At 31.6% G+C, this 22758-nt stretch overlaps 1 protein-coding gene across 1 annotated transcript in view; it reads right to left on the reverse strand.

Annotated features, from left to right (window-relative positions):
• Positions 1-18307: 18307 nt before the first annotated feature.
• The window catches only part of LOC127704294 (uncharacterized), a 66784-nt gene continuing 62333 nt past the window's right edge, over positions 18308-22758 (reverse strand). The window contains exon 9 of the mRNA XM_052208302.1: positions 18308-19018. Coding sequence (XP_052064262.1) covers positions 18989-19018 — 30 coding nt within the window. The 3' untranslated portion in view covers positions 18308-18988. The remainder of the gene's footprint in view (positions 19019-22758) is intronic.

Genomic DNA, 22758 nt, shown 5'->3' on the forward strand with positions numbered 1-22758 from the left:
ATTTGCGGTCTTCTCGATTTATTCACATTCAATGTTTACATCGAGATAAGGTCCGTTTGAATTTACTTAGTAACTTAATTTCAAAAGTGCCAATCTTTGCTGCATATCATTCGATTTCATTGGAATTTTTTCCCTGACTTTCTCTGATCTAGCTGTATATATATATATATACGGATAATTAGCATGTTCCAGAGAGGTATACAGCCAGTAAAAAATAAATTGAAGTTGGTACTCCGGGAATTTATTCGCACAGCAACATTTTAAACCAGTTTTACATCAAGCTTCTATAGCCTGCTGTACTCGTCGTTTGCTACTTGAGGAGGGAAATGATAACATTAAATGGCAGTTTTGTTTTTATTTCAATTTATTTCTATTTTTACTATTCGTCAGAACGTTTTCCCGTGAATCCATAATTGATAGCGTCCTTGCAAAAATAGGACAAACATTGAAAAGATCTAGTTTTCAGTGTTTACAGGGGAGGTAATTTTTTGTCGCTAGATTTCCCACTGATATGTAGTGTTCTCAGTAAAAATAATGTTTTGACATTTCTGAAGCCTGTTAAGGCATAGGTAATGTGTTATCCACGGATAGGTGAAAGGGAAAGAGAACGAGCAGTAGGTAAGGTGCAGTCTGATATGCACCACGAAGACGCTGTGCAGCCCATTTACTTATACGATATCTAGATTGATTAGTCTTTTGCGGCAAACATATTTATTTATTTTATTATTACCGACCAAGGTTTCGTATGGGTTGACGCAGTGTGTATTTGGACAGCCGTGAAATTATATTATTTACCCCATAAAACAGTGAAGTTTAAATAAATAATGTTTCCGCCTGTCATTGAATTTTAAATTGATGTTTACAGAATTGTGCGTCTCGGTGAGCAGTCATACAACACATTACTTCAGACACGGAGAAAATGTTTCTTTTGTATGTCAATTGAATAACTCTATGGCAATTGCCGTATGGGGAAAAAATCATGATGTAATTGCTGACAAAAAAGATAATATTAATCCCCAGATTTCGTGCCATAAAAAGTACAGTGTATTCAGAAACGAAAATACATCCACGCTTAATATCAACATGGCTGAGGACTGTGTAGTAGGACATTATTGGTGTGAAACATCAGTTGACAAACCATTTCTAAGCTTTTCGATGTTATTGAAGAAAATCGGTATGTACAGTACAGTTTCTATAAATTGTGAATTACAGGTAGGAAATTTAAAAAAATGGGAGAAATAATGTTATATATAATTATTATTTTTGGAAAAGAACATTTTAAAATTATATCCGTTGGTCTGTGAACCAGTTACGACGGAACACTATCCTTTCAGGAAATACTTTTTGTAACGAAATATGCACACAGGTATTAATGTTTATAAGAAGAATAAAACTGCGACTTTTTTTTTCATCTTAATTAAAACGTATTATGCTGAATTCCTGGATTCATTACGTTTATTTAATTTGTTTCTGTCATGAGCTTTGACATTCCCGTCATGTACATTTATAAACTGAATTTTGTTATTTTCTCTATAACCATATTATTTATGTAATTCAAAGCATTTAATAAGAAAGTTAACTTTTACACTTTTGGCAAGTATGTATGTTAAATAATGATAATTTTCTGTCAATTTTTGTAGAATTGCCTAATAATCTAAGAATTATAGACGCCGATTCCAAAGAATTCATTTATGGGATTGAATCAATACCTCTCAATCTGATATGTACAGTGATCAGTGGAACACATAAGGAAACGTTATCCTGGATCTTTAATGATGAAGTATTAGTATCAGACAATTCCTCTGACTCGCTGAAGTATACCATCACACCAGACCGGATATTTGACTATAGAGTATATAAATGCTAAGCTGAGAGTAGATATCTGAAGAAACCTTTGAGACGAAATATAACTTTGAATATTGATTGTAAGTGTTGATATTTTAATACATAATCGTCATTTACATTAATTATAGTGAAGGATCTTTCTTTACAGATTTGTATTATGAATACAAGGATTAATCTATTGATATTTGCCTTACGTCAATTCAGAGCATAACGATATATCGCAGCGAGAGCGAAATAAACAAAAGGAAATGTGGGTATAGGTCAATTAAACAGCAATCAAACGGAACAAAACATGTCGTCTAGAGGTCAACATTCTGTACGATATTCAACAATAGGCATGTTTTTACAATACGTTAAGCTTTAACTCGTACCTAGGCTAATCTACAGTTCCAAGGAGCATGAATATGTTATTTTCCCGATTATTTACTTTAGTTAGCTGTTTACCGTTTCTTGTTATCCAGTTTTGTTTTCAATGTTATATCTAAAAATACTAAACATTCATAGAAATCATCATTTGAAAGCAGTAAATCTAATAAAAATGGTCTTAAAACTTGATGGATTTGCTGTCGATCTTAACTTTTCGAGCATTTTTGCATTTTTGCACATAGTATTAAAAGGGCATATACGAAGTGTTGACAAAGAGCGACGACAGTGCATTTGAAATATGCACACGTTACAATTTTGCATTGTTGATGATGACAATATCACTACCTTCATTATGTCTATCTGAATCTGTACATCTAGAAATCCGTATATTTGTCTGTTTTTAGAAGCCTTTATCTCTTTATATTTGTCTGCATTTTTACGTTCTCTAAAACCCCGGGAAAAGTACAGCATGGATAGGTTTATAATCAATTCACATTATATTTGTACAGTATAGTTTGTCATGTGAATCGAAGTTTGAAAATGGTAATAGCAAATATTTTATATTCTAGTATACAGCTTTTTATTAAGAAATAGATTTGTAAATTGTACGCCTGTTACAAAATATATTTCACCTCAGATATATATTTTAAAACCTTACTGTATATCACGAAATTTTGAGTTTCACTGGAAACAATGGTATATTGGATAGAGACAAACATTTTGGCATCCAGGCCTCTCTCTCTCTCACTCTCTTTCTTTCTCTCTCTCTCTCACGATCACGATCCGGAGAGACATTTAATGATGAATAAATGTTAAGGAAAAAGAAAACAAGAAGGTAGGGAAATGAACAAATAGTTGAATAAGTGTATAAATAAATGAGTGAAATATTAACATTGATAAATAATAAATTAGATTAATAATATCAGACCTGCCAACTTTTGAAAACCTCCATGGGGGATTTTCCCCGGGGAAAAAATTTAAATGTATCGCTTCATCTTGTGACTGTTTTTTTTTTCATAATGTCCAGTAGAAAGTATTTCATGTATATTTAGGGTCAATTTTGGTTTGTTTCTTGAACTGAAGACTCTCTCACAATCTGCATTGGAGTTGGGTATACAACACATTGCTCTGGTAACTCTTGTTAGTAGTGGAAATCTTGCTGATCCTGTGATCTTGTTTGTCATTGCTGAAACTGCTGCCCAGTAGGAGTCTACTCTGGTATCTGAGTCAAACTTGGGTAGCTCATCAGCTGGTGTCACCTGGTAGTCAACTAACTCTTTTTCCAATGCTGCAAACTGGGTAGATGGTACAAGTACTGGAAATCTCTTGACAATCTTCAGTGTGTCATTGAAGTCTAGATTACCTCTCTCTGCTGGGTTGAGGAAAGCCAAACATGAAACAACTGGATCATTGAAGGGAAACTTGGTCACCATCTTCTTTACTACTGCACAATAGAATTGACGAACTGAGCTGAAAAAGAAAAAAAATAATAAATATCTAAGACTATAACAGCACACTTAAGCAAAAGAGTACAAATCATATTTTATCTATTAGATTGTTTTGTCCAGTGGCAAATACTTCATGCATGTTCAGGACAGTTAACTCATTAACATTTTATCTCATTGACACATACAACAACTGCTAATAAAGTTATAGAAATAATTGTCTCATTGATTTGCATAATTGCTTAATGTCCAGTGGCAAGTACTTGACTTTGTATCTCATTGACATATACCCCAAGTGCTTATAATTTATAGTAAAAAATGTTATAAATACCTAAAAGTCTCTGAAGTACTGTTGGAGATATGTCATCTGAGTGACCATACAGGTAGCCTCTTGCGTTTGGTCCAATGCTGAGAATACAGTTTGGTAGTTGGTTGTCAGGATTGCTGTAATCTATGGTTGTCAGATCTTGAGTAGTCTGAATGAGTTTGGCCTTGACGAATTTTCCCAGGAAGGTACGTAGAAGGGTCTTCATCTCTGCTGCCAGGTAACCAATACGTGCCTCTGAAGCTTGGAAGATGGTGTTGAAGTTGTTGAGTGGTCCCAAGATAAAGCTGAGGAAGTAGAAGAAAAGGTGGATCTCATGGTCACTGAGTTGAGTTGCTACTCTCTGAATACCTCCGGGTTTCTCTACCTCACAGTGGGAGTTGAAGTAACTGGTGAGAGCTGGCCAGTGATGAAGAGTGCGGTCAACACAGGTTTCCAAACTGAGCCATCTTGTAGTTGCGTGTTCGAGTAGCTTGCTTGGTTCTACGTCACAGAAGTCTAATTAATATTATAATTAATATAACTAATTTAATCAAATAAGTATTAGATAAGTCTTGTCATATCTGAGTGGCGTTAGCCACGCAAATATGAAAAGATGTATCTATTAATATTACAGGATGTTTATTTTATTGTCATAATGATCTCAGGTTTTGTGTGGATTTTACTGGATTTTATAATATTATCTTTTCTATGGCTTTCTGACAAAAATCAGCAAATTTTATGTAAAATATATACAACTCTTATGCAAATTTAATGAATTAAATAAATTTAATAAAGTGTATGAATTAAGTTAATAAAATTAATCAATGTAATTCAGTAAATAAATAATATGTATAAATAGATGAAATTGTTCAAAACTGCTATATAGAGATAGAACTTGCAGGACCTGTTCTATTGTTCAACTGTCAGAGTCTGTTTTATTTTGGAACTGTCCAAAACCGTTTTAGAGTAAAACTGCTTCTGTCAGAAACTGGTCTAAAGGTGTCAGAAGAAATGTTCTACATACTATTTTAAAACGATTTTCCTGGCAGTTCCTGACAGATTTTACTGGAAAACTAGCTTAGCCGCCACCTCATGTTAATGTGTCTGTCCAGGTCAAGTACCTCGTCAGTGGTTATAAATCATTATAACTTTATTCTTCGTGAAGTGGAGAATAAGGTGGACCCCTATAGAAAATGATGGCATTGGCTCATGTGGCCATGAGCTTTAAAGTTATAAAAAAATTCAAACATCTACCATCAACTCCTAATTCTCAAAATGACCATGTTGTTTTGACCAACATTCATTATTGAAAACCGTATGTTGACCTGTTTTTGCATGTCGATTTATTACAGTTGCAATTACGTATACATTGTCGATATCTTAAAAGTCAGCATACAGTTTCCTTTGAAATCCAATTGTTTTGGTCAATGACAAGAGAGAGATTTATTGTCAATTTCAATTCATTTGTATGCACATTTGTTTTCCTGTTGTGTTTTAATCGGGTTTTATATTGTTATATTGTAATTCTGTTAATAGAATGATATTAAATTCCACAACATAATTAGCAAGAAAATTGTTTTTTGTTGTTCATTATATTGTAGATGTTCCTAAGGTTTCTGTGTCAGTTCAACCTAATTCTACAGTACAAGAAGGAACTGATGTTTTATTTGAATGCATACATGACTTGAAATTTGCACCTTCTGTCATTTGGTTGAAAGATGGTGAACAAATACCCTCTTTTCGTTCTTCCCTGGAGTATATTCACAATATAACGAGATCAGACACGGGATTGTATAGTTGTAAAATAATGAAGAATGAAAATCCAGGATTTGGCAATGTCTCATTAGAAATATTGTGTATGTATTTCTAGCAAAATGTAATACAGATATAATATGTATATATATATAAGTGCGTGTTGAATAGTTAGTTTTACTAGGAATATGAAAAAGGAACCACCAAGCGGACGAACACGCGTTGGATTTTCTCCATTTCCCATTCTCGCATTTTCAATGCCAAAACCGCATATATCAAATGTGTTAATTGTATTTTTTTTTTAAGTCATATGAAACGAGTTTCATGTGATTATATAAAAATAAAGAGATGTGGAATGATTGCCAACGAGACAACTATCCACCAAAGTTCAAATGAAGCGGATGTAAGCAATTATAGGCAACCGTACGGCCTTCAACAATGAGAAAAACCCATACCTTATGTTTGTTTTTGTTTTGTATTATCCTCTCGTTTTCATATGTTAATTAAACTTCGTCATACCAGTGGTTTATTGATTTGGTGTATTAAAATATTTTCTTTCACAATCGTATAAAACTATCTTTCTTTCACGTTTTTATACTTTTTCTTCCCTCAAGGAATTTTCATTCGCACTTGCGCTGTGTGATTGCCCAATTGCTACCGAAGTGTCATGGTGTTTAGGTGTTTGCAGATATGAGTACAAAAAGACAATAATCCTATAGCAGTAGAGTACATTTCTAAAGATTTATAAAATAAAGGATTTGATTTTAAAAGAAAGTCTATTTACACGTGTTTTATAGTAAAACATAGCCATCCAAGTATATAAAACGTCTTTTTTTTGTTAAATTGAAGGATCATATGACCTTAATCTATTTTTTTTAAACAGATGTAATTTAGTGTAGAATGTCTTTAGTAAGTTGCACTCCTGCATCGAAATTTGCTGACCTAATTAAAATTCTAGACCTATTGTGTTCATCTATCTTACAATCCAAAATGGAATAAGACACTCATACCACCAAAATGAGCTACATGATATACAAAATCAAAACATATTTCTCAATGTGAACACGAGAACTTATTCTTTTCCCACAATGCTATTATCTCAAATTTATGTATGGTATTATGAGAAAAATGTAAGTTCACATTTTCACATTGAGAAATATGTTCTGAATTGGATATATTTAAAAGCCGTTTATGATTATTATTTTTTATTAAGACAAAAAAAAAACTCAAAGCTGTGGGTTGATGATAATCTTTTGTTCTACAACATAGATTTCGTCCGTAGATATAAAAAATACTTTTAAAAATATAACTTTTATTAACTAAAACAAACCAAGTAAAGTTATAGAATTTAAAATGCATACACTTACTATATATATATATATATATATATATTATTGTGAAACATATTACAACAAATCGTAATATGTGTGCATGAAATAGACAACATTCCCAAATTTATACAGCTCTCTCAAATGGTTTGAACTAAAATGCATTAACATACCTTAACCAAAAACTAATTAAGCTACAAACAGCCTGTATAACTCACCTATCCCCTACGTATAATAATAAACATTTTCGAAAACTATTCAAAACCGTCGCTTATACCTTTACCTATGCCTACAGGTAATCTTTTTGAGAAGGGATCATACCAATATGTACTGACGTTGCGCACGATGTTGATACTAGTGAGTTTTACACGACGTTCCTTATAATAAGGCGTTTTGACGACTACAAAGAACGTCTCAAGCGTTCAAGCTTATATTTGATGAGCTATATTAACTGTTATGAATTCGATAACCAGATTTCGGTTTGTCAAAAAACGCATACTTTTACAAATGAAACTCAAAGTGGTCGTATATAATTTTTTTTATTGAATATTCGTTTACAGGAGTTGTCAGTCTTTCAAGGCCATAATTGAAAATTTTCCCTTGGTCAGCAGTTCGCATTAATGAATGCATACATTGATTTCCAAAATTACACAGATTTTTTTAGAATATAAATTAGATATTGAATTGATATTCCCTACTTTTGGATATATATACTCCTTCGTCGCATTTCCTTCAATTCCTTTCATTTCTATGTTTTTTCATTTCCCGATGCTTTCTTTGTCGCAAAATATCTAGGTAGCTTATCATTTGGGAGTCATGTTTTTCTCATTTCCGTATTTTTGTGGCATTATGCATGTTGTTATCCTTTGTATGTTATAATTTGCCGAAAATGATTTTTCTCTCTTTTTTTATTATCGATAATATTATACATTTTTCTATTAACAATTTGAAACATGTAATTAAACAACGTTACTTAAGTAAAACAAATATACTAAAAAACGAAGATCCCGATATTTTTTTTTTTTATTTTATTCTATTAATCTCATTTGATCAAAATTTGAATTTAAACTTAAACATTTCCTTTCTCATACTTTGGTTATATTATAACTTGTATTTCTCATTTGTATTCGAATTAAACTGGAAACAAATATTTATAAAATAAAAAAAATTAAAATTAAAAACCCGAGCATGACATCAATCACGTTTTGTGGACGTTGTGGCAAAATGGCTATACTTTTGAAACGATCTAAAAATCTTGTTGCCTAACAAAAAATGTTATACACTTTTTTGTTTAAAAAAGAAAAACTGAAAAAACTTACCACCAATTTTTATTTTCAGTGATCTAACCATTCTCATATTATATACAGCCGGTTAAAACCTCAATTGTAAAAAAAAATATAACGTTTTTTTCGTTGTGACAGGATGGCTATACTTTTTGAAGTCATTGCGATAGAAACAATACTCATGTGTCCAGCAAAAAATATCTTGAACCAGGAATAAAGTAAATGAACTTTTTAAATATTATAAATATTTTTCCTCTCGACTTTTCCAATTTCACGATGTAAATGCGCAAACCAGATATATGCCTACTTTGCACATACTTGGACATTTTTCGGACCGTTTTCAAACATGACATTTTCCGGTTTACGGTAACAGTGATATTGATGTTGCTTTAACACGCAAATAACTATAACAATAGCAATACTCGTGTTGTCAATTATCAGTTATCACAAATTCATTGCTTAAAATAATCCAAATCCAATGAGAGCATTCGGTGTTTCTATCTCCGATTGCGAATAAAAAATTATATACGAAAAATTACGGAATGTATTTTTTAATATCTGCAACCAAGTTTTACGAGGTCATTCATTCCGATGATTCAGTATGTTACGACATTTTGATACAGTCGCTATATTTTTGTAGTCAGTGTATGTATCGGTGTCGGTGTAAGCGTCAGTGTAGAAGACTTTTCGAAAATGTCTATTATTGACTATCAATTCCTTCTGATTTCAACACAATTACTACTCTGCCCTACACCCTTTTAGTCTAAGTAGAAAAAATACAATCTCTCGTTTTTAACAGTTGTTATTCAAATTGACCCAATTTGCCAGCTGGCTGAAATAATTTGACCATTTTCCCTTGTGAGACAACACAATAATCGTGATAAATTGTCTTTTGATCATTTCATTGATTTATAATCATACAGATACCAAATATGAAAAAACATAAAACAAGAGGTTCCTACGAGCTGGATTGGTCTATCTTTTCAAAAAAGAACATAATATGCAAAAACTCTAGATTTAGTCAAAAATAGGCATTTAAGGTGACAAAACATGTAAGGAGTCTTCATTGGTTTTGGTCATTTTAACATCAAGAAGATCTTGTATTGTTGATAATTTTTTATTAATTATATTTTGGAGATGATAGGCAAAATTTCAAAAATTAGTAAAAAACTGTCAATTAAGGGCTTTACCTCATATAAGTTATCCGATGGGGTTCGTAATTATGGATTGTTGCATATCTTGTATTGCTTTTCACTTTTAGTGCTTACAGTTTCTTCCAATTATATATACTTTTCATAGTAATAGGCAAGCTGCTGGATTAGAATTATATGCAAAGGAAGGGAAATAACACCTATCGGGAATCATCTAAATAAAGGCAACAGTAGTATACCGCTGTTCTAAAGTCATAAATCGATTAAGAGAAAACAAATCCGGGCTACAAAGTAAAACTGCGGGAAACACATCAACTATAAGAGGAAAACAAAGGAACAACAGAAAACTGAACTGCAACAAAAACAAACGCCGACATACATCGAAAAACAGAGATTTGATAACAACTGCCATATTTCTGACTTGGTACAGGACATTCTAAGAAAAAAATGGTGGGTTGAACCTGGTTTTATGGCTAGCCAAACCTCCCGCTTATGTGGCAATGTTACTGCTAAAAGGACAACACTACGTGACAGGAATACAGTACAAACAAACGCAAGAACACTCAGCACAGAGAAATACATAAATAAATAATATAATAGTACATTACAAAAGTTAGGTGAAAATAGGTAGTTGGTAAATTCTGACATTCGGAAATTTTCTCTATCGGTTATAATATCAAGATATAAAACATTTAAAGTATTGTCATGATAAGACCATTTGATAAGATACATTTGTTACAATTAATACTTCAGTGATAAATTTTGAAATTTTTGAAATTATAATAACTTGAAAGCGCCAGTGGGCTGTTTGAACAACTCTTAATAAAATGCTCCGAAGGGCGCAACTTGATACGACCACAGATTTCGAACCCTGAACAGTTTGGTCAAGTATTGTCAAAACATTCAAGCTTGATGCAGCTATTAATTTGATTGTGATTGAATATTTGACAAGGCATAGGTTTCTGATACAGACTGAATTTGGTCTAAGAACTTAAAAATTTGAAAATGGAGAATTTACCTTATTATGTTACAATATCCAAAATCTAAATACATGGTTAGATTTAGCATATCAAAGAACCCCATCAATTCAATTTTTGATAAAATGAAACAAAGTTTAATGTTGGACCCTTGGACCTTAATGTGGCACAATTTGAAAACGGGACCCAAAATCAAAAATCTAAATACACGATTCGATTCGGCATATAAAAGAACTCATTTTTATAAATCAAACAAAGTTTCAATTTGGAATCTTTGGCCCTCAATGTGGACCAATTTACAAACAGGGCCAAAAATCCAAAATCTTAATACACGATCAGATTCAGCATGTATAAAAGCAAAAAAAATTAATTTAACCTCATTGAAATTAGTCTAGAAATTAACAATACATACAAAGTATTAGAAAAGTGTGGTTTTTTGCCCCTTTTTCCTGAACCGTTAGGGTCATTACCCAAATAATCAATCCCAACCTTCCTTTTGAGGTATAAACCTTGTGGTACAATTTCATAGAGATATAAGTGTACACTTATACACAAGTGTCTGGTCTTGAAACAGGAAAAATGTTTGTTTTGGTCCCCTTTTTGACCCCTAATTCCTAATCAGATATGACAATAACCACAAAAATCAATCCCAACCTTCCTTTTATCGTATGAAACCTTGTGGTACAATTTCGTAGAGATCCATACTTATACTCAAGTTATCGTCTCGAAACAAATGTCTTCGGAAGACGACGACGACGACATCGACATACCATTATACGGCCGCAGAAGTTTTGCAGTCGTGTAAAAATTGATTTTATACAATCAAGGAGATAAATAGTTATAATTCAATATATACTTAAAAAATAGATAACTATAATACAATAACGAATATAAATTAAAAACTAACTATGCACAGATATATATAATTAAAAATGTAAAAAAAAATGGCCGCTACATGTATCTGCATGTCATCTTTTTATGGCACATACTACTGTAAACCAACTTTTTTTCGCGATTTTGCCAGAAAAAAAAAACTTCGATTATAAATCGTCGCGAATATGAGTATTCAATAAAAAAATATATCAGGAAATTGAGAACAATGCAAAAATAAATCGTCGCCTAGTCGGATAGAGAGGACTAAACACGAAATTAATTATCTGCCAAAATAAGTTGGGTTACTGTATTCAAGTATATTAACACAATCTATAATAAATCGAAACGAAGAAGTATGATGAAGACCCTTAATTATCATAAATTTACTAAATAACATCATCCAGATGTTCATAATACATAAATAAGTCTGTCACACGTCAGTATTTACATTTTTGAATTTGCTTTAATGTATCCAACGATTAGTAAAAATCTGCAAAATCAGCCAAAATAGCCACATTTGCAGATTTCAATGATATTTAGATACGAGAAAAATAGTTACCAATTAATGGGATCTGTTTAAGAGTCCATATTATACTAACCTGTTCATTAATGAATAAAATGAAGAATTGGCAATCATACCGTCTGCTTATTTCTATATTTGAAAGTCTTGAAAATTTTTACTATTTTGTTTAATTCTAGGAACTGAATAAAGACTCTTTAACGTACCTCCTCCTTTAGATTTGAAGGAGTAGGCCCAGTTAGACCCCCCTTTGGCCCTAAAATATAGCATTTTAACAAATTTTTTTAAAAATGTAAACTTTAAGCTATTTATTTGAAAGTAGAATACTTTTGTTACATAAATATGGACCGTTTTGACAATATAATGCCAACGCATCAGGTACTAGCATCATTAGTTCATGCAAAATTACTCAAATTTGCACAATTTAAACATTTGTGCTAATTTTTTGGCGGGTTTTGTTTAAAACGTAACTGATCGCACTTGTGTTCAGTCTTAATATTTAGATATATGTTGTATTTGATAATAATACATACCATATATGTAGGTTGAGGCTGAACACGAACGCGGCGCCTTATATTTTAGACAAAAACCATCTTAAAAGAGGCGTTTTATGGCATATTTGATAGATATTTCATGTTTAAGCTTGATTGTAAGCGTCTTTAATGGCCAAATCAGTTCAAATATTTTTAAATAAACTAATTGAATAAACTGAGGAAGACACTTACGTATTTAAAAATGTCAAAAATCATTCCTCAGATGTGCTTCAAATTTTAGGCCATACTCAGCATTTACTGGACCTTCTCCTTCTAGCCGATAGATAGGAGATTTAGATAAAATATAAGTTTAGATAACGAAAAACGATTAATACGTCTGAATAATCAATAGAATCTGTTTTAAAGTTTCCCAAATAGAACTTAACAGAGTGATCATTTCATCAAGAAAACTAATCTTGTAGTAAACAAAATCAGAACTATCAACATGCAAAATAAGGAATATGAAAATAATTAAATGTGTTAGGAAATTTAAAACAGTACTCTGGACACTAATTCTTAAAAAAAAAACTATCCATGCAATGTATAATCATGTTTAAAAAGCCCTCAACCAGACAGATTGGACTTATCTTGTCGTGGATTATTTAGAGTAAGTCTCTTGAAATAGAATAAACAATTTGGTTTCAGTTACGTTTCAGAGAAAAATCTGCATAGGTAGATGTTTTTCAAGTAAACATTAACATTCGAATAATTGTTTTGTTTTCCCTTTTTCTAATAATAACCTTTTTAAAAAATAATAAATTGTATTCATTATAACAAGTTCAAACACAATCAGTTATTTACAATTTGATGTGTTTTTGCTTGAAAGTATGAAACACTACAAATAAAAGTAGTTATATACATACAAAGTGTTCATACCGATAAAGTGTTCTCTGCATTTATATATAATTAATATCATAAAAGATTATCTAATTATAAATTTCAAGATGCTTACACAGATTCAGATTCAATACTTTATCATAGCCACACCACTTATAATGCATATAATACAATCACCATAATATATATACATTGTATAAAACTGCAATTTTATAAGTTAAAATACAAGTTTAAAACTTGAAACTTGAAACTTTAATTTCTCAAGACCCCATCATGGGTATGGGAATATAAAAAGTAATAACAACAATAACAGAGATGAATGGAATAACATGGTTACATATGCAGTGGTATAAAAATGCATGTTATATGGAATTTGCAGTGGATGGCAAATATAATTTATAACAGTCAGAACAACTTTACAAAAACCTCTATGAATAGAATAACGAGAGACTATATTAATATGCACGTGATATTTTTATAGTTAAAATATGCTATAGTATAATTATGTTGATTGCGATTAATTTCTTTATCGTGTTGTATTTAAAAAAAATGTCAACGGAATCACTCTAAGTAATACACTGAATAGCACAAAATTATGTTAAGGGGACTTTATAGTTTTTGAACGTAATGTTGTCATGGACTTTTTTTTCAAATATTTTGATATTTATATTTCCTTGACATTTTTATTTTCAATCCAAAATTTAAATGCCAAGCTTGTAATGTGTTTATCTTTGATCAAAATTAGAGACAAAAATGTATAAGAATAGTAATTGTACATGATGAACACACATAGTCTGACAATTACGCAAAAATTAGAATAGAAAATGCAACATGTACTCTATTTGTGATTTATTTTCTAATCTTCAATGTGTTAACTGCATCTGAGAAGATTCGACGAGAACAATAGTACATATTAAACAAGTATTCAATTTTCATGTTAAAATACGAAACCGGTTATATATCGTTTTGTGTATAAAAATGGTTTAAAACCAATGAAAAAGTATATATGGAGATTCGGAACCTGCCTTAGTGAGGTAAGATCTATCACAAGAAATACAATTCCAACATCTAATGGGATGAACATACATCAAAAAGTTGAAGTCCGAAAAACACATTTTAAATGCATCATAGATGCCTTCTTATTTGTATAAAAAACGAGTATTAATAAAAAAAAAACATTTGTTAGAAAATGTTCAGTTTTGACTAGAAAATAATATCATTCCTGTTACACACTCATATATAAATTCATAGTAATAAAAAGTAAATAGATAAAAATATATTATCATCACAGTATGGACACTATTTCATTGCACTAAGTCCTTACAAACTGCTACACGTTGAACTATCAAAAATGTATAAATGAAGATTTCGAAATTCAGATGTGTATCAAACATTTTACATACATGTCGAATTCCACTCAGTTTAATAAATAAGTATGTGAAACCATAACCATTTAGATTAATATAATATATATATATGTTGTGTACAAGTTATCGTTTTGTTCAAATTATAATTTGTACAAAAAAATTGTACAAATTATAATTTGTATTTCGACTTTGTACAAATTGTAATTTGTACAAAAAGTGCTTGTACAAATTACAAATTGTACAAAATTTGACTAAAATTCACTTATAACTTGTACAATAATTTATAGTATGGATTTTGTTATAAAAAAGCATTTATACATCACTGTAGAATTTTTATTCAATGACCCCACAATAAACCTTATTTACAAAATACAAAAATAGTTCTGTATCATTTGTTTGAGCATGCGAGTAAATAATGGCATCGGGGATTGCACAACATCTTTTATTTTTTACATTTACATTTAGAAGTGCTTCACCCCCTTTGCATTTCCATGAAAGAAACCCCTGACCACCATTTTTTGAAAGCTTTTTAACTGCTTCACGTAGCGAAAATTGAAGCTCAGAAATCGTTGCTGCAAATAAAGATGTGTCTTTTAACAGCTTAAACTTGATTTCTCGACAAATATCCTGTTAAAATTCCTACAGCTGTTCCAATGCGGTACCCAAATTCTCCAGATTAAATAATTACACCTAAGATATTTCGAGGATCAGTTGGGGCACGATCATACTTAGGAATTGGTATAATGACATTCATGATCCCCCACAGTAAGTTCTGATAATTTCCGTTTCATTTTCTTGGTTAGATATTCGGCTTGGATCTGTGGGCGCATTACATTAGTGCGCATTTGGGGGTTAAAAAATTTTACGTTTGCGCCGAGCTTTTGGTTACATTTGCGTGCATTCATTTTACAAGTAAAATCAGTAAAGATGTAATGGTAATGCACGCAAATCTAATGCACCGGGATCTGTTGGCCAGACAGTGCACGCTTCCTTGCACGTATGATTATCAGAATTGTCACTGTGGCCAATTTCTATTATACTATCAGAATTGTCACTGGGGCCAATTTTCTATTATACTATCAGAATTGTCACTGGGGTCAATTTCTATTATACTATCAGAATTGTCACTGGGGCCAATTTTAATATTCTATCAAAATTGTCACTTGGGCCAATTTCTATTGTACTATCAGAATTAACTGGCATGCATGTTTCAATTACATTTCTTATCTACATCGGGTTATTTTTGTATTTTGTAAATAAGGTTTATTGTATGGTCATTGAATATAAATTCTATAACGTGTATCAATGCTTTTTTATAACAAAATCAGTACTATAAATTATTGTACAAGTTATAAGTGAATTTTAGTCAAATTTTGTACAAATTGTAATTTCTACAAGCACTTTTTGTACAAATTACAATTTGTACAAAGTCAAAATACAAATTATAATTTGTACAATTTTTTTGTACAAATTATAATTTGTACAACTTTTTGTACAAATTATAATTTGTACAAAATGATAACTTTTACACAACACAAAAAATAAAATTAATATGACCATTGGTTCACTTGTATCACCAGCCCAGTATTCAGCACTTCTGCGTTGACATGAATTAGCATTGATGTGGTCATAATTATGAAATAGTTGTTTACAAAACTTTGAATTTTTCGAAATAATCAGGATTTTCGTCCCCAGAAATAGATTACCTTAGCTGTATTTGTAAGTAAGTTAATAAGTTAATTCTAGCGTCACTGATGAGTCTTTTGTAGACAAACCGCCAGACAATAGATATATTTGCCAATGAAACTAAGTGCTTATTAAATTTGAGCATGACTGAAGTATTTAATCCAAATGAAAGGTAATGAATATTTGAAAATAAAAAACCTATAACAAATAATGAAGAGCTGATACCAAAACCAAAAATACCGAAAGTAAAGCAAATCGGAACAAGGTATCAGAGCTATATATGAGAAAGAATGCGCATTTCGGCAATAAGTGTCTATTCAGTAATACTCGATGCCAAAATATTTCAAAATCTAAAACCTATTACAAACGTTGAAGCGCTGATAAAAACAATTGAAGTATTCTTTAAACAATGTACTGTAAACATGGTCATTTTTGCATATTACATTACAAAGGAGTAGGGGCAATAAGGTCCTTATTGAGTCCAAATATTAGTGCAAATTAAAAAGTAACGTTTCATATTCTGAACTTTGTCCAAACTACACTTAGGTACAAGGTATTCAGAAAATAAAACCAGTTTCACATTTTACAAGTTACCATGGCAACAAAGTATGACAAAATGTGTATATTTTGTAAAATTTCGTGATTTTCCTTGTTTTACGTCAACTTTAAATTTGTATAAATTAGATTGGAAAAGTATGTGCGCACCCAAGAAACAACTTTATATTTGGTTAGAATATGGCAATGGTTATAATAAAGCTTCTCTTAAATTGTTTTGTTGGTTCTTGTCTGCGCACGATGTTTCCGCAGAAGAAATATTTACGAAAAACTGCATAAAATTCGCAGGTTGCTCTATTTTCATAAAAATGGTGGTATTATGACGTAATTGTGACGTTATAACATCAAAAATCTTTTGTCATTCATTTATATTTCTTGATTTTATACATTTCCAAACATAATGCGCAAATTTAAAATTGTTCTCAAAAACGTTATTTTCTTGGGCCAAAACGTGGCTTTAATGCCCCTGCTCTTCAAGTTTTTGCATTAAATGAATAGCGCCCTCTTCGAACAAATATTGCCAAATTATACAAAATATTCGCGTGTAGTGAAATAAGCATAAAAAGCATCGCGCGGAAGTTTTGCAGTTATCCTTTCATGGTCTGGATATGATAAAATTCCATATATATGTATTGCATATAGAATATATGTGTGATAAGTGTGAATTTTCCGGGACAATCATAATAAAATGTTCCGCTGTGAGCAGCTTGATACAACCGCAAATGTTGAACCCTGAACAGTTGGGGCAAGTATGGACACTACATTCAAGCTGGGTACAGCTCTGAATTTAGATTGTGACTAACTAGATTCAGCATATCCAAGAACCCAAAAGAATTCATTCTTTTATGAAATCAAACAAAGTTTTATTTCGGACCCTTTGAACCTCAATGTGGACCAATTGATAACGGGGCCTAAATCCAAAATCTAAGAACACGATAAATTCAGCATTCCAAGGAAACCCTATAAATTCATTGTTTGTTGAAATCAAACTAAGTTTAATTTTGGATCCGATTTGGACCAACTTAAAAACTTGACCAACAATTAAAAATCTAAATACATATTTAGATTCAGTATATCGAAAAATCTCTTGAATAAAAGTTTTGTTAAAATCAAAATAAGTTTAATTTTGGACCATTTAAACCTTAATGTGGACCAATTTGAAACCAGGTCCAAAATCAAATATATAAATACAAGGTCCGATTCGGCATTATCAAGAACCCAAATAGTTTATGTTTGATGAAATCAAGCAAAGTTTAACGTTGGACTCTTTGGATCTCAATGTTGACAAATTCAAAAACGGGGCCCAAAATCCAAAATCTGAATACACAGTTACATTAAGCATATAAAGGAACCCTAAGAATTCTAGACTTTGAATTAAACTACATTGAAATTGGTCAAGAAATAAGCAATGTTTTGTTTTTGGCGCCTTTTCCTAAACGGTTTGACCATGCCCCCACCCCCCCCCCCCCCCCCCCCCCCACCCCCCCAAATCAATCCCAACCTTCCTTTTTGGAATGGAACCTTGTGGTAGAATTACATAGTATTCCATAGACTTATACTTAAGTTATTGTTCGGAAACCAGAAATGCTAGTTTTTTTGGTTCTTTTTTATACCTTAATTCCTAAACGGTTTAGGCCATAACCCCCCAAATCAATCCTAACCTTTCATTTTAGGTATGAAACCTTGTAGTACAATTTCATAGTGATCCATTCACTAATACATTATTGTCCTGAAACAAGAAAAAAACTAGTTTCTGGCCCCTTTTTGACCCCTAATTCCTAAACAGTTAAGACAATAACCCCAAAAATTAATCCTATCTTTGCTTTTGTGGTATGGAACCTTTCGGTATGATTTCATAGAGGTCTATACACTTATTCTCAAGTTATTGTCTGAAAATAAAATAAAATACGACGCCGACACTGACAACATCATAACATTATGCGACCGCCAAAAATTTGCGGTGGTATGAAAATTCTTACCTCTGAATTCAACGTTATTCAAGTAAATGATTTGTAACATTTTCATAATTTGATTTCCAGTCATCATAAACATTCTTGATAAATATCTTTTATATCTCAGTACAGTGTTTAAGAAATATAAATATGTATGTGTATGGACTGAATTCTTCACGGTCTATAAAAGTTGTTTGAAGATGTCACTTGCTTAAGCTTCTTCGCCATTCTTTAAAAGTATCTAAAAATAGGTAATAAAATAATTTATACAATCTAAAAAATTTGGTATTCAAAATCTTATTTTAATTACAAAAGATGTTTTTTTCTACACATGTGTCGTTGTCCACTTATCTTCTGTATTTATATAGACAGAACAGGTAGGAAATTAAGTTCACTGGATTCAAGTTGAGAGAAGCTACCTTAAATTCAACGACACATCAACAAAATAAAACAACCACAATGACATAATCTTTTAGATACAAGTTCATCAATTATACCAGGCTAATCTTCTAGTACATCAGACGCACGTTTCGTCTCAATACAATCATCAGTGGCGCTTGAGTCAAACAGTTGGAAGGCCAAATCAATTACAATTTGAAGAGGATTGAAAGAAAATAGTGTCAAGTTTTGGTGAAGCCATTTGTTCGTGCGATAGAAATCCCTTAGTGTTTTGAATGCTTTTAACATTATATGAACACTAACGTTACAGAACTAGAGTCTATGTCGCTCATACATCTTGAACAATAGACACTCTACAAATTGTAGACCGAAATATAATGTACTAAGGGAAAGCACTTTAAAAATGTATATTTCTTAAAAGAATCTACAAACACAGTTTTTATTTCATGTTATAGCAGAAAAAAAACATACAATTAACCCATTTTTTATTTTGATATTCGGAAAGCATCTTATAAGGGCTATCTTTTTTACTTAACCTTCTGTTCGCATACTGATGCCTTTTCTCTGTATAATCAGTTCAATATCCTAATTATGGACTCTTGGTATTATCCATACAGAGTGGATCATTTCCACAATCTGTAGCTTAAAAAGAAGCTCGGTGACTTATCGTTTTTATTTTAATTTTGAAAATATCACAATATTTGCTGCATTTTGGCAAACTTTGAAAAATAACTTTATTATTTCTTTTAAACTTCCATATCAACTTAAGGGGAAAACTCCTATAAAATGTCGTCCGACAGTTTTGATGTAAATGAACAGTAAGTAGATCGCAATATTCTGAACGTTTATGCCCTGCAAGATTTTCTCTAATTATAACGATTTTGAAGATAATAGACAAAACTTGTTTTACTCTTATGTTCTTTTTCAGTCATGATAGCCGTGTTGGTTGACAGGTGGCGTCATTCGACACATTTTTAAAACTATAAACTTAAATGCTGATTGTGGCCAAATTTTGTTAAAGTAAGCCTTGTAGCTTCAGAGGAGAGGGCTTTTTAAAAAAGATAACGAACGGTAATGGACAACTGACGCCAAGTGATGAGAAAAGCTCACTTAGCCATAGAGGCTCATGAGCTAAAAAAATAATTTTATCGAGATGCTGTGGTTACTGTGTAGGTTAATGGTAGAAAATATGAAACAATTAAAAAAACTAAACTTCAAAAAATCAATGTATGTGTCATTTAAATCAACAACCAATAAGAGCAATGGCCACTCTTCAAAACTACATACACAATAAATATCAAGACCACTGCCTCTTGTAAAAATATCACTTTGTCTCAAGGGAATGACACATGTATAACTAAGTAGTATGAAGGATTTTCAAAACAGTATGCATGTCAACCATGATTGGTTTCCGATCGAAATTATACTTCTGTGCAAAGTGTGTCATAACTATGCTGATATTCTAATCAACTCGAAAACGGATATGAAAATGTACCCTTCAAAATAAAGATTCGTTCATGTGGCAATTATTTGCCCAAATCGTTCAAAAGAGGAAAAATCTGCATATTTTAACATTTGGCTCTGATAAGCAAACATAACAAGGCGACAACTATTAAGCTGTATTGGAAACTTCAATTTGTCATTGCCACTATGTATGCAACTTTCAAACGCAGGTGTTAAAAAATCGAAGAAATGTATTTATGTATCAACACTTCAAACAATGTTCAATACTTACCATCCCTATACAAATGAAGGAAAAGATTAATGAATCGCCAAACAAATTAATTTAATTAAATCAGAGAGAAATGAGACTATCTTTTGTGGAGGGGGGTTTTCATTCTATTTGTTGTGGCACATTTATTTAAGACTGATTTGGTACTTTGTAGAATAAGAGAAGATGTAGTTTCAGGGCGGATGATTAACATGTGATTGCACTGATAAAAAGGAGACGGGAGACTACGAAAACAAATTGAGCCAACTTTCAAGTAGTAGTTTTTCTATGGGTCTTTTTTACTTCGCATCATGTTGCGAAGCTATTAGTAGCATACGATATTCACGCCATCTTCAAATTATTACATAACAGATATCGGTTCTCATTGGTTGCCTCATGATGTGGGAAAGATTCTATCGGGTAGAATGAAATATAGAATTGGGAACATGTCCCAGACAGAAGAGTTATTAAATACGGACATGATTACAGTATCAGTATTCAAGATCCGATCCAGTACACGAGCAATGAACAATTTTGCCTTTCCTGGATTACCTTGCTTTATAATGTCGCGGCAACTCATTGTTAATAAATAAAAGGAGGGACTAAGACGGACAAGTTTCTGAGTTTTCCTCTGACTGTATATGCATGTACACCAACACTAATAATAGAACAGAATTCCAATGTCCCTCACGTTGCACATATTTTATCTATCCAAAGTACAAGGGCAATTACTTCTTTAAAACTTTTTATAAATATCGTAGAGAAATAAAGGCTTCCGAGCAAATGCAATGTGATTTCCATAATAATTAATATTTTCAAGAACTGCAAGCAACAGAGCGCTAAAAACGCAATTTTCCATATAATCAATATTTCAAAGGGCCAAACTCTTTTAAAAATAATTGATCAGCATGGATTTTCGAATTTGTCCTAGACATTGATGATATAAATCTATAAAACAAATTTCATAATTAAAATCTGCCAAGAATTGTACACATGAGAGCGCTAACAGTGCAACTTTCCATATATCAATATTTCCAAGGGGCATAATTCTTTTAAAAATAATTGATCGACAATGACTTAAAAAACTCGTCAATGACATTGATGATGTAAACCTATGATATAAATTTCATAGAAATCTGGGAAGAACTGTACACATTAGAGTGCTCACAAGGCAAATTTCCATATAATTAATATTTCCAAGGGCATTACTCTTTTAAAAATAATTGATCGGCAATGATTTTCGAACTTGTCCGAGACATTCATAATACAAACCTATATAATAAATTATATAAAAATCTGGCAAGAATTGTACACATGAGAGCGCTAACAATTCAATTTTCCATACAATTAATGTTTCCAAAGGGGCATAACTCTATTAGAAATGATTGATCCGCACTTATTTTCGAACTCGTCCACGACATTGCTAATATAAACCTATGATATAAGTTCATAAAAATCTGGCAACAATTGTACATGTGAGAGCGCTAACAAGACCGGACGGACGGAAGGACGCCCGGTATTTCTATGTCCCCACAACGCGTTACGCGGGAGACAAAAGTACATATTACTGCCAATTATCTTCCAGAATTTTGTCAGAATACATGTATTCCATGTTATAAACCTAAATGATATACCAAAACCACAGTTACACCAAATTGTACATTAAAATTGTTTTGAGAATGATCTGGAACTTTTACGAGGCATCTGCTAACAAGTTAGTAAAATGACGGTGTAGGAAAATATGTAATAGGATATCCAAATGCTAATAAATATTGCGTCAAAAATGATAAGACGGGCTTAAAATACCACACTTATGAGTAAATGCACAAAAGAGAATAATAACTCCTTTCCCATACTTGAACAACCACGTA

Source organism: Mytilus californianus, unplaced genomic scaffold (assembly GCF_021869535.1).
Source record: "Mytilus californianus isolate M0D057914Y unplaced genomic scaffold, xbMytCali1.0.p SCAF_6, whole genome shotgun sequence".
Classification (NCBI taxonomy): Eukaryota; Metazoa; Mollusca; class Bivalvia; order Mytilida; family Mytilidae; genus Mytilus; species Mytilus californianus.